At 36.2% G+C, this 15,819-nt stretch overlaps 1 protein-coding gene across 3 annotated transcripts in view; it reads right to left on the reverse strand.

Moving 5' to 3' along the window:
• VPS50 (VPS50 subunit of EARP/GARPII complex) overlaps positions 1-15,819 on the reverse strand; it is a 140,293-nt gene that overhangs the window by 74,709 nt on the left and 49,765 nt on the right. For 2 of the 3 annotated variants that reach the window (XM_086397881.1, XM_086397880.1), the window contains 3 exons: positions 13,724-13,766; positions 12,152-12,250; positions 10,600-10,740 (listed from right to left, as the gene is read on the reverse strand). In XM_086397881.1, the coding sequence (XP_086254007.1) occupies positions 10,600-10,740; positions 12,152-12,250; positions 13,724-13,766 (283 nt within the window). Of the gene's footprint in view, positions 1-313; positions 446-10,599; positions 10,741-12,151; positions 12,251-13,723; positions 13,767-15,819 lie in introns of those variants that run through there. The other variant, XM_086397882.1, reaches the window with a different exon arrangement.

The following is a 15,819-nucleotide window of genomic DNA, read 5'->3' on the forward strand; positions in this document are numbered from 1 at the left end:
GTGGTAAATATGAAAAAAAAGAGGCCACTAAATTTAGTCTTTTGATTCTTATTAATTTACTTTTTACCCATCAGAAATCTCTATTACAAGTTGCCAACAAAAATTTCAGCAAGATGATCTTTTATGTTAAAACATCACAACAAAAATTCTTAGGAGCATCCCTGAAGTATTATCATCTTGTTTCACTCTGACTTAGCACTCTAATCACATCCCACCAAACAGAGAGGGAGCAGATGTTTTGGCATCCGCATAGAGATTTAAAACTCCTAGCACTGCCATCCCTACCCTCATCCGAACACACAAACACACTCACAGATGATTTCCAAGGGCAGCAGAGACTTATCAACATCTCTAGATGAATCCTGTTAGCATAGGGAACTCACATCACCAGAAGCAGCTGGAGAAAACTGACTACTTAGCTGAGAGGTTTCTGGAAACATGTTGGAGATCAAAACAGCATTAAGCTCCAGGGAACTAAAAACATTTCTGGGGAGGCTGAACTAAATCAGTGGCTGGGCCAATCAATTTAAAGATTTTCTCAACCATTGATGACTTCTGTTAGGACCAACCTGTACAAAACAGGAATACTCTAAGACCTTTCGAATCACTGAACACCAGAGCGCTGCTCTGTATAGTGGACTGGATGGCACGTGTTTGGGCCTGGGGCCCAAATTTGTGACTTACTCGGTCATGCATAACTCCAACATATCACTTTATGTATCCAAACCTCAAGGGATAAAGCAGATAACCTCGAGTTTCTCTGAAGCTTTAAAGACTATGATTCTCCATAGGTAAAACATGCATATGCTGTAGCAAGAATTTCCTTACACTAAACTAGATTCATTTGTGATTTCAACACACAAACATATCATGGTGAAAAATCAGTCATTCTCATCTTCTAGGCATTTTATCATTAATACTAAATATGTATGTACACATGAAGACATATGTAACACATATGGTATAAACAATACCAACTTGGAACTAAGTAACCAGCACCCTCTAAATAGTGAAATACACAGAAGGCATTCCTTCTCTACAATCCTCAGGTTTGCCTGATGTGATGTTATGTACTCAGCTGTGTCTGACTCTTTGCAACCCCATGGACTATAGCCCGCCAGGTTCCTCTGTCCATGGGATTTCCCATGCAAGAACGGGAGTGGGGTACCATTTCCTACTCTAGGGGATCTTCTGGAACCAGGGATCGAATCCGTGTCTCTTATGTCCCCTGCACTAACAGGAGGGTTCTTTACCACCTGCACCCCCCGGGAAGCTCCAGGTTTGGCTAATTGCTGCTAAGTGGCCTTCATCAAATGCAAAGCTTAATACTGCAAAACAAGCAAAACTTGAAGAATCAGAATATACAATTTACCTTTCAAAATTTCAAATGATGAAGTGCTATGAACTCCCATGCTAAGATTATCACTCTAAATGGATAGTATTTAAAAATAAGAACTTGGCAGGTTTCAAGAATGGCTTTTACCAGTAAATGACTATTCTGGCTGGCAGCTGTGTACCACACCTTGAACACAGGTCGGCTTGGGGACTTTCCTGGTGGTCCAGAGATTAAGAAAGTGCCTTGCAATGCAGGGGACATGGGTTTGATCCCTGGTCAGGGAACTAAGATACCGTATGCCATGGGGCAACTGAGCCCATGTGCCACAATTAAGATCTCATGCAACCAAATAAATAAAAATAAATATTAGAAAAAATAGGTTGGCTCTTTAATATTTACCCCTATCTTTCCCCCCAACTTGGCAAAAATCACCCAGCAGTCTAAACTACGTTGATAGTTTTAACTGTCTGTAGTCTTGGGCAGCTAAGAGAGGCCTCAGTACACCTGCGTCCATTTCAAGTGACCAGAAAACACCTTCATTTCCAGGCAAGGGAGAGAAAGGTGGCTACCCAAATAACATCATGCTCTCTACAGGCACTCATTAGTCCCAGGGTATCGTAGAAATCAAATCACTGTATTTGGTGTAATCCTGTTAAACCAAGCCAGACATCCCACTGCTTCTTTCCTCTGCCCACGCTCTCCTTTCAGGTCACTGCACAGAATATTGCCTCTGTATCTCTGGACCCAGCCACATACACTGTGCTTGCTGAAATACAAACCCACTCAGAGGTCATAGCCTGCTTCTCGGTCTCCTTCAACCCCTCAAGAATTGTGTTGATCCCATCTGACACATGTATATGTTGTTGGAACTTTTCTTACCTACTCTTGATCATAATGAATACAACCATCCTAGGTAACAAACTACTTATAAGCTTATTGCCCCTTGCTGAGCTGAACTGATGACTTGATGAACAAGAGCTGGGTCATGACAAGGGAGGGTTTTCCTGGTGGCTCAGCAGTAAAGAATGTGCTTGCCAATGGAGGAGACATGGCTTCAGTCCCTGGGTTGGGAAGATCCTCTGGAGAAGGAAATGGCAACCCGCTCTAGTATTCTTGCCTGGGAAATCCCATGGACAGAGGGGCCGGGTGGGCTATGGTTCATGGGGTTGCAATTTGTCAGGCATGACTTAGTGACTAAACCACCACCAATGACAAGGGAACTGGTTTATACTAAGTCAGAGTGCTAAGACAGCAGGATCTTTTATCTTCTACCAGCACCCATGAAACAGTTAATAGACTACCTTGTTAGTCTGCAAGCAGGATAAAATTTCAATCTTTCACAGTTCTGACAATCCAAAGAGGAAATGGCAGGGAAAAAAGAAGACATGGATAAACTTCCCTTACTTATCTTTTGGTCATTAAGTTTTAAATATTTAAAATTACCAAAATTTATTTTTTATTTTACCTTAAATATTTAGAAACCAATATATAACTCATATTAAAAAACTGACTGGGTGCTACATACACTTGATATGAATAAATCTGACAGCTGAATTCTTGGAGTATTTTAAAGCTAATCTGATAAAGCACTCAAGTAAATAGTATTATTCCTCTAACTGGAAAGGTTTCTCTAGTAAGAAAGGAAAGGTTCACTCATTTATCCAACCAAATCAACCAAATTAACCTCAACAATCAATGAAATGCCCCCATTTAATTTCCTTCACATCCTGAGTGAAAAACAACATAAACTGTTATTGATATGCTATCTTCTGGAATTTGACAATTAAGCTATTAAATATAAAATAATCAGCATTCTTATGCACAGGGAAAAGGGTAAGAGCAGACACTACTGATGAGAAGCCTAAGTTGAAACATGCTTTCTGCAAGGCAATTTTGGAAATATAAACCAAAGTTTTAAAAATGCAAAGCCTTTGACAATGCAATTTTAATCTTCATCTTCTATCCTAAAGAAATAATGATCTATGCAAAGATTTAGCTTTAAAAATACTTACTACAGTGCTGTTCATCATGATAAAAGCTGGAAATAATATAAATATTGACGAATAAGAAACTGGTTAATTAATCCACAGGATCTCTTACACTGAAGTACTGTCAAGCCCTAAAAGGTACGTGAGTAGTATACTTACTGAAACAGAAATTGGTTTTTGTTTGTTTGTTTATAAATTTTATTTTATTTTTAAACTTTAAATAATTGTATTAGCTTTGCCAAATATCAAAATGAATCCATCACAGGTATACATGTGCTCCCCATCCTGAACCCTCCTCCCTCCTCCCTCCCCATACCATCCCTCTGGGTCATCCCAGTGCACTAGCCCCAAGCATCCAGTACCGTGCATTGAACCTGGACTGGCATCTCGTTTCATACATGATATTTTACATGTTTCAATGCCATTCTCCCAAATCTTCCCACCCTCTCCCTCTCCCACAGAGAAAATTGTTTATAACATAGCAAGTGGGAAAAAATGTTATAAATCTGCATGTACAGCATAATCCTACTTTAAAAAGCTATTTGCTTATATAATATACATTAAAAGAACCAGCTTTGAATGCAGAAATACTAATTTTTACTTTCTTTTTTCACTTTTCTGTACTTGCCTACAGTCAATATGATGATAATTCCCAGCAGCCTATCATCATTACAATTCAGTACCAAGAGGTATTACTTATGAGAATGAAATTTTAAAACCTAGAAGAATGGAACACTGGACAAGCCTTTCGTTGGTCTCTCTATAAAGTACGCACCTGAAGGAACTTGTAAAGTCCACACGCATCCCTACTACATAGCACGGAACTCTACTCAGTGCTACGTGGCAGCCTGGACGGGAGGGGAGTCTGGGAGGAATGGACACGTGTGTGTGTGGCTGAGTCCCTCTGCTCTTCACCTGAAACTGTCACACCATTGTTAATTGGCTATACCCCAGTATAAAATAAAAAGTTTTTTAAAAAGTACATGGCACTGAGAAAGCACTCAGTGTTGGTTTTCTTTCCCCTCAATCAAATCCGAAGACTAAGTCAGCACTACACGAGTTAGAGACAAAGAGTTCAATCCAATATACTAAATAAACATTTACTAAACACCTCCAATGTGCCAGATAGCGAAAATAAATACTGAAATTATTTCAGAAAGCTTTTTCTAAAAAAACAGTACATTTTCCCCCAAGTATTATTACATTGCCAAGTTCATTTCAAAAACAAAATTCATTAAAATCATTTGGAAATGAACAACTGAAAAATGGCTGAGAAAATGCAGTCAGCTTAGCCAGCTCTATTATTATAAAATTAATCAATAACACCCTAATTAATATCTTGAAATAAGCTCCCCATGGAAACTCATGAGCTGCCAAAAAAAAAAAGTTTTAAAAACACTAAAAACTGATGCATACTTCATAAACTTTCAAAAAAATCTACACAGGGTTTCCCTACAAAGTCATGAAATAAAGAGCTTCTTCCACTTGATGTTTTTAAATCTCTCCACAAACTGGTGTAAATATGCAAGGTACATCAATGCATTGATAAATGCAATCACAAAAAGGCTTTTTAATCAAATAAAATGACTACTATCCCTTTTACATTGGCCCTTGCCAGAAATGAACGTGATGTAATTCTCATTTCAAACTTCTCCTTGTAAGTAGTCCTCCATCATTTGTGCTGCAAGATAATGTAAGTATTTTTTAAAAGAGCCAAAACTACTGATTTAAAACTCTTAAGTCGAGACGTTCAAGACTAATAGCAAAACAAGACTGAAAGATAAACTATATGAACAAAAACTGTACTTTCAGTCATTTAGAAAACACAGTTTAGTAAAGAAAGTACATTCAATTGCAAAATGACTTCAAAAAGTTCAAAGTCAACTCAACTTTTAAACATAGAGCAATGGTAACAGGACACAGGGCAGACACTTCATAACGGGACAGTATGCTGCTGCCCTGAAGAATGCTGGTTCTCTGTTTACCAAAGAAAATAAAAACAGAACATGAGTTTTGCCCCAGGTTTCTTTGTAAAGGAATATCCAGAAAGAAAAAAAAAAAAGAGTTCAATTTCATTCTAGCCCATTTTAGTAATAGAAAGACATCTGTGAGTGGTTTAAAATAATACTGTGAATGAGCACAAGCAAATGATTCTCTTTTCATCTCTGATCTCTTTCCATTTAAAGGAAACAAAATGGTTCCCTGTTTACAGGAACTCTATCCCTCTCTCAACTTGATCAGTGTACCATTTTTTATTTTTTTATTCTTATATTTAAATGTTTATCTACTAGTAAAGCCTTCCTTGAAAATACTGCTGCTCTACAGAGAAAACCAACCGCTGCCCAAATGCCTGGGATCTTCCTTCTCGCTTCTAGTCAACACCCTGCATATATGCCCTGAGGACTCTGTTGCTTCTTTCTTAGCTGGGCACTCATTGCCACATATGCTCCTGAACTGGTATATCCTCAATAATTATGATCAGCTCATTTTATCAGGGCAAAAATGATGTCCAAGTGCCATATGTTGAAAAATTTAAGAACCATACATTCTAATATAAGGCTCCTTCACAAATCCCCTCCCCTGCCTGAGTTACACCATTCAAGATCATTGATATTGTTCTCACCAGGAAAACATATTTAAGTTTCATCAGCTTACTGAACTTCTAAGAGTTCCTTCTATTTTTCCTCTCCCGAGTAAACCACTTTTATTTATATAACTAAAACTACACATCTTTCCATCAAACTAAATAAATAAATCTGATATGAGATAATTTCTTCCTAACTTACCTGGTTTAAAAAGGTCAAATATCACTCAATATTATAGAAAAAATTAAAACTTAGGCTTATAAGACATGTTCACATTCCTGTCTGCCTGCAACAACACTGACTTACATATTTGCAAGAGGCCTTAGGTAATTTCTAAACTTCCTTAATTTTTTATCAAGAATAGTGCCAGAGAAAGTGGGCCACCTTAAAATGCATCATATTCTTCATCTCATTATTCAGTTCTTCTATGTCTGTTCTTTCAACATTAAAGACCCTATCATACCTAATTCTGTTAAATCCATTCCTCAAAAGAAATGCCTCCATGAATGCATCGTTAACATTCAATACTATTCTCGCCACTTTACACCAAAAACTACTTCAACTAATGTTTTCAGAACAGTCTGAATATGAACCAGAAATGTACAACTATGTTAGATGAATAATAATGTACATGCCAGCTGCTCTCTGTATGTGTGTGGGTGCAGGGGGGCTGTTTTCTATGACTAAGCACTAATGTACCAATAAATCAGATGTTTCCTTAATTTAGTTGTTTCCCTAATTTAATTATAGATATCTCACCTACTATCACACAAATATGGATAACTTTATAAAGAAGTATCAAATGTTTCTGGAGTAATTTTAATAAGCACTTACTCAAGAAAGATAAGCCCTTTGTTATCTGATAATTTTTTTTCCAACTACAATTTTATTTTCAAACTTTACAAAATTGTATTAGTTTTGCCAAATATCAAAATGAATCCGCCACAGGTATACATGTGTTCCCCATCCTGAACCCTCCTCCCCCTCCCTCCCCATACCATCCCTCTGGGTCATCCCAGTGCACTAGCCCCAAGCATCCAGTATCATGCATTGAACCTGGACTGGCAACTCGTTTCATACATGATATTTTACATGTTTCAATGCCATTCTCCCAAATCTTCCCACCCTCTCCCTCTCCCACAGAGTCCATAAGACTGTTCTATACATCAGTGTCTCTTTTGCTGTCTCGTACACAGGGTTATTGTTACCATCTTTCTAAATTCCATATATATGCGTTAGTATACTGTATTGGTGTTTTTCCTTCTGGCTTACTTCACTCTGTATAATAGGCTCCAGTTTCATCCACCTCATTAGAACTGATTCAAATGTATTCTTTTTAATGGCTGAGTAATACTCCATTGTGTATATGTACCACTGCTTTCTTATCCATTCATCTGCTGATGGACATCTAGGTTGCTTCCATGTCCTGGCTATTATAAACAGTGCTGCGATGAACATTGGGGTACACGTGTCTCTTTCCCTTCTGGTTTCCTCAGTGTGTATGCCCAGCAGTGGGATTGCTGGATCATAAGGCAGTTCTATTTCCAGTTTTTTAAGGAATCTCCACACTGTTCTCCATAGTGGCTGTACTAGTTTGCATTCCCACCAACAGTGTAAGAGGGTTCCCTTTTCTCCACACCCTCTCCAGCATTTATTATTTGTAGACTTTTGGATCGCAGCCATTCTGACTGGTGTGAAATGGTACCTCATTGTGGTTTTGATTTACATTTCTCTGATAATGAGTGATGTTGAGCATCTTTTCATGTGTTTGTTAGCCATCTGTATGCCTTCTTTGGAGAAATGTCTATTTAGTTCTTTGGCCCATTTTTTGATTGGGTCATTTATTTTTCTGGAGTTGAGCTGGAGGAGTTGCTTGTATATTTTTGAGATTAGTTGTTTGTCAGTTGCTTCATTTGCTATTATTTTCTCCCATTCTGAAGGCTGTCTTTTCACCTTGCTATAGTTTCCTTTGATGTGCACAAGCTTTTAAGGTTAATTAGGTCCCATTTGTTTATTTTTGTTTTTATTTCCAATATTCTGGGAGGTGGGTCATAGAGGATCCTGCTGTGATGTATGTCAGAGAGTGTTTTGCCTATGTTCTCCTCTAGGAGTTTTATAGTTTCTGGTCTTACGTTTAGATCTTTAATCCATTTTGAGTTTATTTTTGTGTATGGTGTTAGAAAGTGTTCTGGTTTCATTCTTTTACAAGTGGTTGACCAGATTTCCCAGCACCACTTGTTAAAGAGATTGTCTTTAATCCATTGTATATTCTTGCCTCCTTTGTCAAAGATAAGGTGTCCATATGTGCGTGGATTTATCTCTGGGCTTTCTATTTTGTTCCATTGATCTATATTTCTGTCTTTGTGCCAGTACCATACTGTCTTGATGACTGGCCACAAAAAAAGAAAACTACAGGCCAATATCACTGATGAACATAGATGCAAAAATTCTTAACAAAATTCTAGCAATCAGAATCCAACAACACATTAAAAAGATCATACACCATGTTATCTGATAATTTAAATATACACAGATACCTCAAAAGGTTATTTCATAGCCTTTTAGGAAAAAGCAAAAGAAATTATTTTTAAAAGCTATGGTAAACATCTTAAGAACAAAATTTTGTTCATAAAAATGTATAAGCTAAATACAACTTTCATCTTTGTGTTATATAGAAGCATAGAGGATATTCTTAAGAAGCATAAGTACAAATATGTGTTTGACTTTTAATAGCATGCTACCGCTAAGTCGCTTCAGTCATGTCCGACTCTATGCGACCCCATAGACGGCAGCCCACCAGGCTCCCCCGTCCCTGGGATTTTCCAAGCAAGAACACTGGAGTGGGTTGCCATTTACTTCTCCAATGCATGAAAGTGAAAAGTGAAAGTGAAGTCACTGAGTCTTGTCTGACTCTTCACGACCCCATGGACTGCAGCCCACCAGGCTCCTCCGTCCAGGCATACAGACATGCCAGATTTAACCAAAGTAAAGAAGACTGAAGAACAAAAGCCTAATTTGTTTAAAAATATTTATTTTAAATTATTAAAAGTTATTTTCTGCTTTAACAGAAAAATCACTAACTTGCAATAAATTGCTTTACCATTTAAGCCATCTATTAGTAATAGCAACACTAACAGAATCAAAAAGTAAAACTGACTTTTTGGATATTTAATTTAAAAATGTATATTATCAACCTAAGAAAATAAATGATATATTTCAAAATCATTGAAAGTTATCAAAAAATGGCTGTTCTTAAAACTGGGTATTTAAAATAGAATTATGTAACTATATGGCACAACTGATTGTAAAATTTGTGAAACAGTGCCTGTGATTTATGAAGTGATTTTAAAAAGACATTTTAACCTATATTAACAAACATCCACTGTCCTTATTAACTTAATCCTTAAGCTATCATTATAATCACAACCTTCTGGAATATTTGTTGGAGCTTAAGTAAGAGTATTTCCCCAGTTTCCAATGGACATATAACCTGTACTTTTGACAAACTCATTATGAACATTAACTTCACACTAATTCCCAGACATAATTACAGTACAGAATAGAGAGCTACTTCCTAAGAACTGTTATTTTCTAGGGGACATTAGGGAAAAAAACTCTAGAAATTCTCCAGTCAGAGACATAAGATATTCTTGGGCTAGACTTAAAGAGACCAAGGTCAACAATGACTTCCATATTGTCAAGTCAAGGAATCAGTTCTATGACCACTTATTCAGACTCTTTAGAAGCACCTGACTTAGGTTTACAGCTGATTGTTCCATAAACACTTCCTTCTGTAAGCTAATGTGACAACACAATTTCCTAGACTTCCTCCTCCCCAGCCAGCTGCTCCTTCTCCGGCTTTTCTACTGGGCCCTCCTCCCTCACCCAATCTCTGAACGTCACAGGCCCAAGGCCCTCGTGTCGTCTTTCTCTCCACCCTTTTCCCCAATCTTCTTATCCAGCACCATGGCTTAAAATACAGTTAAATGCTGATGGTCCCCAGCCTATAACTTCAGCACTGATCTTTTTATACTCAACTGCCTCAATAAGTCTGCTTGAATGTTGATATGTATCAAATAGAAATCATGATTTTCCACTGCAAACCAGGTTTCCTTGTAAAAGCAAGTAACACCACCATTCTCCTAGATGTTCATCATTCTCTTTTCCTCCCATACGTACATCAATCCATCAGAAGGAACAATTTGAAAATGGAACCCAACTTGGTTCACTTCCCACCTGTGGATTATATTACCTACAGATCTATGCTTCTTTAAGAGTGAAAAAGAAAAATTGGTTACAGATGCTGACAGAAACAGCATTTATACACATGAAAAGACTGATTGAACATATGTAAGGAAAATCAGCAAAGATGACTTTAAAAGCACCCTACATGCCACTGTAGAATAGAATTCACAGTCTGAGACAGAATGGTAAAAAGAGCTTTAAATGGGTAGAAAGTCCATTTAGAAGCAACTGTACTCCACAAACAGGTACCATCTCATCCACCTTTACTATTTATGTGACTGAATCTTCCAGTTTCTCTATGAGGAAAGGAATAAAAAAAAACTTTTGGCAAACATATTTGTTTTTATTTTAGTGACATCTTCTGATAGTAGGCTCTGGGAAAAATGGAATATGAATTTAAAAACTAAAAGAGATTCATATGAACAGTAATTAAGTTATAACATACCGTACAGAGATCCTTATATTGCAGCTTTTGGAATTTTGTATCTGTGTTTCCTGCACATAGTTCCACATAGCCAAGAACAACTTGAAACACGGTGTTATGAATGGCTTGGGTGAAGTGCATATGAAGTTGATCCATTGCTGTCTATGGAAATAAAGCACATAATCGCCTATTACTAAAATAAACTACTAAGATAAAAAACCAGATTGAAAAACATAGGAAACAATCTTTCCCAAGTTTACCTGCAGCACAAATAACTATTATTCACAGAATTATAAATGTTGATTATTTGCAGCTAACCCTTCAAACAACCACAACATCATACCACTACAGATAAACCTGAATCATAAACAAGGCTCTGCTGTGTTTATGGTACCAGTTTATGTTTATGGTACCAGTCATATTTAAGACTGGTACCCAGTTTGCCAAACATGTCATGTCTAATCACACCTTTGAATTCCCTCTGCCATCCTTTCATTTTCAGGATTCTCAGTGGTCACCTTCTCAGAGAAGCCTTTCCTGACTATCCCATACAAACCAGTACTTTGCATCACTCTGTACCCCTACACAGATTTTCTTTCAATTTCTGTCTCCCGAACTAGAAGGTAAGATACACAAGGGCTTATATCCAGATGCCTGGAGCAATGCACACAGTTGGCAACAATAAATATTTAATGAGAGAAAGAATTCATCTAATGGGGGAAATTAGAAATTATAGGTGCTTCAAGACCTTTAAAAATACACATCCCTCAAAATTACCAAATGCCTTCCTTCTTGTATTTTCCCTAGGTATATCTTAAGATATCAAAACTAATTAAGTACAATAAATAACCACATTTCTTTATTTACATTACACAATGTAAACAGCCTGGTAAAGTCTTACATTTCCTTCTAATAAAAGAGACATATTTAAGGGAAAAAAAATTTACATCAATGTTTTGATGTTCTCAAGAAAAATGTATACTCCTATATGTAGAAGATGTAATTAACTTTCAAACTATGGCCTCCACTTCAGGCTTTTCAAGGAAGCCCCTGAGTAGTAAGAACAGGTAAAGACATGAATGGGAATGTGAGGACATTCTGGGGATAACAAAATCCTTTGAAAAAGCTGATAAAAGAAACAGACCCACTTTACAACAAATGTACACAATACACAAAAGTTTACAGACCACTGTGAGGGAATCACGCTGGCCCGTCTAGGAACCATGAGATTCCAACCTTAAAAGTTCTTATTCAGGACCAAGAACTGAGGTACAAGAGACTACATATCCTCACCCACTGAATTATAGTATACTTTTTTAAAAACCTACAGGAAATGATGAAAATATTAAACTTGAGACACACTTCATAGTTTAAAACAGACCTCAGTAATGTGTTAACCACACTACCCACACTCTGAGCTTATGTGATCCTGCTACCATTGCTAACACATCATAAAAATTTACTTTCTTCAATGAAACTGTTTAAGCTCACTACATTACTAACATTCAAACTTAAGCGATCAGGAAGAGCAACAGATTAATGATTAAGAAAAAAAAATCCTTTCAAAACTTACCTGTGTTTTTCCAAGAAGTCGATAAGCTTGTTGAACTTTGGTGTAGTGGTTAACGTCAAAATTCTTGCATATTTTGGACAGAGCAACATCCAACTGTTCCTATGTAAACAAAAGAGAAGGTGAGAGGTGGTTAAGGTATCATGTTTTCAAGGTAATAAGAAAATAATAGACTAATTCCTCACTTTTAATTAATATCTAAACACATTACGATCACACTGGATTTAAGAGTCAAAAACAAATTTAATGAAAAATATAAGTTGTCCTTTTGTTTGGCTGCACCAAACGCTGGCAGGCTCGCAGTTCCCCAAGCAGGGGTCACACCCAGGACACGGCAATGAAGCACCAGGTCCTAACCACCAGGGAATAAACTATAATTCTTATTACCAACTATACTCAAGTTTATTGAGATGTTATTAATATGTGAATTAAAAAAATTTTTTTCCAACTGTTTCAAGGGACACAAAATAATTATAATAGTCTCTAAAGGAATTCTAGTTTTTATTTTTACTGAGCTTTATGTTTCATCAAGCATCAGCTAAAATCGTGTAATTATATGAAATGAGTTTGTAGGACTACTGAAAAATAAAACCCTTCTTAATCGCTGAAAAGTAATTCTCAACAAAACTACATTGACTTAAAAGTATACACCTCAAGGTATTGCCTTTTTATATCTAAGTGTATCCACTTTGTTTATGGGATTCTATCTCAATGATTTCATTTAAATTATAAGAATGAAGAAAACTGAGTTTTCAAAAGAAAGTCTTCATTAAAATATTCAGGTGATTAAAAAAAAGAAAAAAGAAATAAAAGAAAAAAAATCAGGTGATTATTTACTTAAGGGATTTTCAAAATAATTCTATTTATGCTTACCAAATAACTTATCATTCTTACTATGGAAACAATTGCATTTATGATCAAAAACTACTTTCACAATGGACATTTGAAAGTCTAGCCTCAACCTTTGTAAGAGCTCTCATCAGGAAAACAAAATAAAATCTCAGAAGAAACTAAATAATTCTTATTAAATGTATTTAAATGAACCCTCTGCTTTACAAAGATTGCTGAGGAAGACTTTATGCTCAGAAAGCTTTTCATGTCCAGTTTCTACACATTTGAGGAACTGTGTGAGATATTATTTTGAGGTTTAGGAATTTAGGAAGTTCCTAAATTTAGGAAGGTTATCATCAATCAATAATCATTCTTAAACTCAGTAAACTAAAAAGGAGAAATAGCTGATAATCAAAAATAATTAATACGTGGTAAATACTCTGCCTATAGTTTATGTGAGCACACACCTATAACTAAGAGTTTAGGAATCTTTGTAGATATGGTAATATTTTCAAATACTCTTTCCAGACCCTATAATTCCTAAATTATCTTTGAGAGGACGAGTAAATTAACATTAACTTGACCAAGTCTGTTAACATTAACAGACATTCCTAATGAAAACCACAAAGACTAGAGATCTAGAAACACTGGTAAGAATATGGAAGTCAAAACATAAGATACATCTATGCTATTCAGAAACCTCTAGAAAGAAAGTCGTTTAACTTAAGATATAATCCGTCTTACCTCAATTTGTTCTAAAGTATCTTGCAACTTTGAATTCAGTTCACTATTAAATAAAACAGAATTAGGTGTGTCAATCTTTAAAAGAGACAAACTAGATGAATAAACACTTAAAATTGACAAATCAATACTATGAGCAGTTAATTTGTGCTGATTCTACAGACAGTATGATAAGGCAAGAAAAATAAACAAAAGGAAAAAAATTAGAAAGGAAGAAATAAGAGTCATCACAGAAAATCCTGAAGAATTTATAGATAAAACTAAGAATTTAAGTGTCCCATGGATGGCGGAGCCTGTTGGGCTGCAGTCCATGGGGTCGCTGGGAGTTGGACACTGAGCGACTTCACTTTCACTTTCACTTTTCACTTTCATGCATTGGAGAAGGAAATGGCAACCCACTCCAGTGTTCTTGCCTGGAGAATCCCAGGGACGGAGGAGCCTGATGGGCTGCCGTCTATGCGGTCACACAGAGTTGGACACGACTGAAGCGTCTTAGCAGCAGCAGCAGCAGCAAGTTTTAAAGATAATATGTGTAATATAGATGAAAAGTAAAACAAAGATAAAACTAATCTCTATATATAGAAACAAGGAATTAGACAATGAAATTTTTAAAGATACGTTTCAAAAAACCAAATACCTGGGAATAAACCAAATAAAGAATATACAATACAAAACAGAGCCAAAATACAGAAGACCACTGTACAGAGGTATATACCATACAAACAGACTAAAATCTTTAATACAACTGATACCAATTCTCACAAAACTGATATCATAAAATAACTGATATCTTATTAATATTAAGCCAGTGCGCTTTTTAATGGAGGAATTGACAAACTGCTTCTAAAAATTATGTGGAAACTCAAAGGGCCAAGACTAGTTAAGCAAACCCCAAAGAATAATGCCGTAAGACACACTAAAAACAGGCTGACTTACTCTAAAGTCACAGCAGTAAGGCGGTGTGGCACTTATCATAAGAACACATTAACAGGTCAACAGAACAGAATAAAAACAAAGGGTAAAAGCCTTAAATACTTGACAAAGAAGATATTCAACTGGCCAATGAACATATAAATATGTACTCTTTCAGGCATTCAGGAAATGCAAATTAAAACTACAAAAAGACTATAACAAATGACTAGAATGGCTAAAAATATTTTTAAAAAATTAAAAACAATGTCAACAAATGTTGGGAAGAATGTAGAATAAAACCCTCAACTCAGTGCTGGAAAAGGGAAAAGTGATACCACCTCTCTGGAACCATTAATACTCCTGAAACTCAACATACACTTACTCCAGGTGTATCTATCAGAAGTGCATACACAATCCTCACAACATTATCTGTAACAGGCAAAAACTTGAAGCAGCTCAACTGTCTATGAAAAATTAAAGGGATATATTTATTTATATGATAAAATACTATAGCAGTGAAAATGTGTCACCTGAATCTCAAAAACATAATACAAAAGATGTCAGTTTAAAAAATACATACTGCATGATTCCATTTACATAAAGTTCAAAACAGGCAAAAATAACGTTAGTGACAGAAACCAGAACAGTGGTTACCCTGGCAATATAATGACTGGAATGAGGCATGAAGGAAGTTTCTAGGGTCCCAGAAATGTTCTAGTTCTGTTTTTATTTCTGGGAAGTAACTATACAATTATGTTCCCTTTGTAAAATGAATTGAGTTATACATTTAGGGTATGTGATTGAATCTGATTTTTTTCCCCTTTAATCCGCCAGCGTTAGTGTTAGTTGCTCAGTCATGCTCAACTCTTTGCAATCCTATGGGCTGTAGCCTGCCAGCCTCCTCCGTCCATGGGATTTTAAAGGCAAGATACTGAAGTGTGTTGCCACTCCCTTCTCCAAGCGATCTTCTGACCCCAGGGATTGAATGGGGTCTCCCACATTGCAAGTTGACTCTACCACCTGAGCCATCAGGGAACCCCTAATTCTCAAGAGGTCAGTTTAAAAACAACTGATATTATTTGAATTATAATACCTCATTACTAAAAAATATCTGCTGTTATCTAAAAAAGTAAATATAATTTTAGAGAAAATGTTTTGACAAAAGGGATTAAGGTAAAAGTAAAATA

This window comes from Bos grunniens, chromosome 4 (genome assembly GCF_055505025.1).
Source record: "Bos grunniens cultivar Pamir isolate PY7600 chromosome 4, Bosgru_T2T1.0, whole genome shotgun sequence".
Lineage (NCBI taxonomy): Eukaryota > Metazoa > Chordata > Mammalia > Artiodactyla > Bovidae > Bos > Bos grunniens.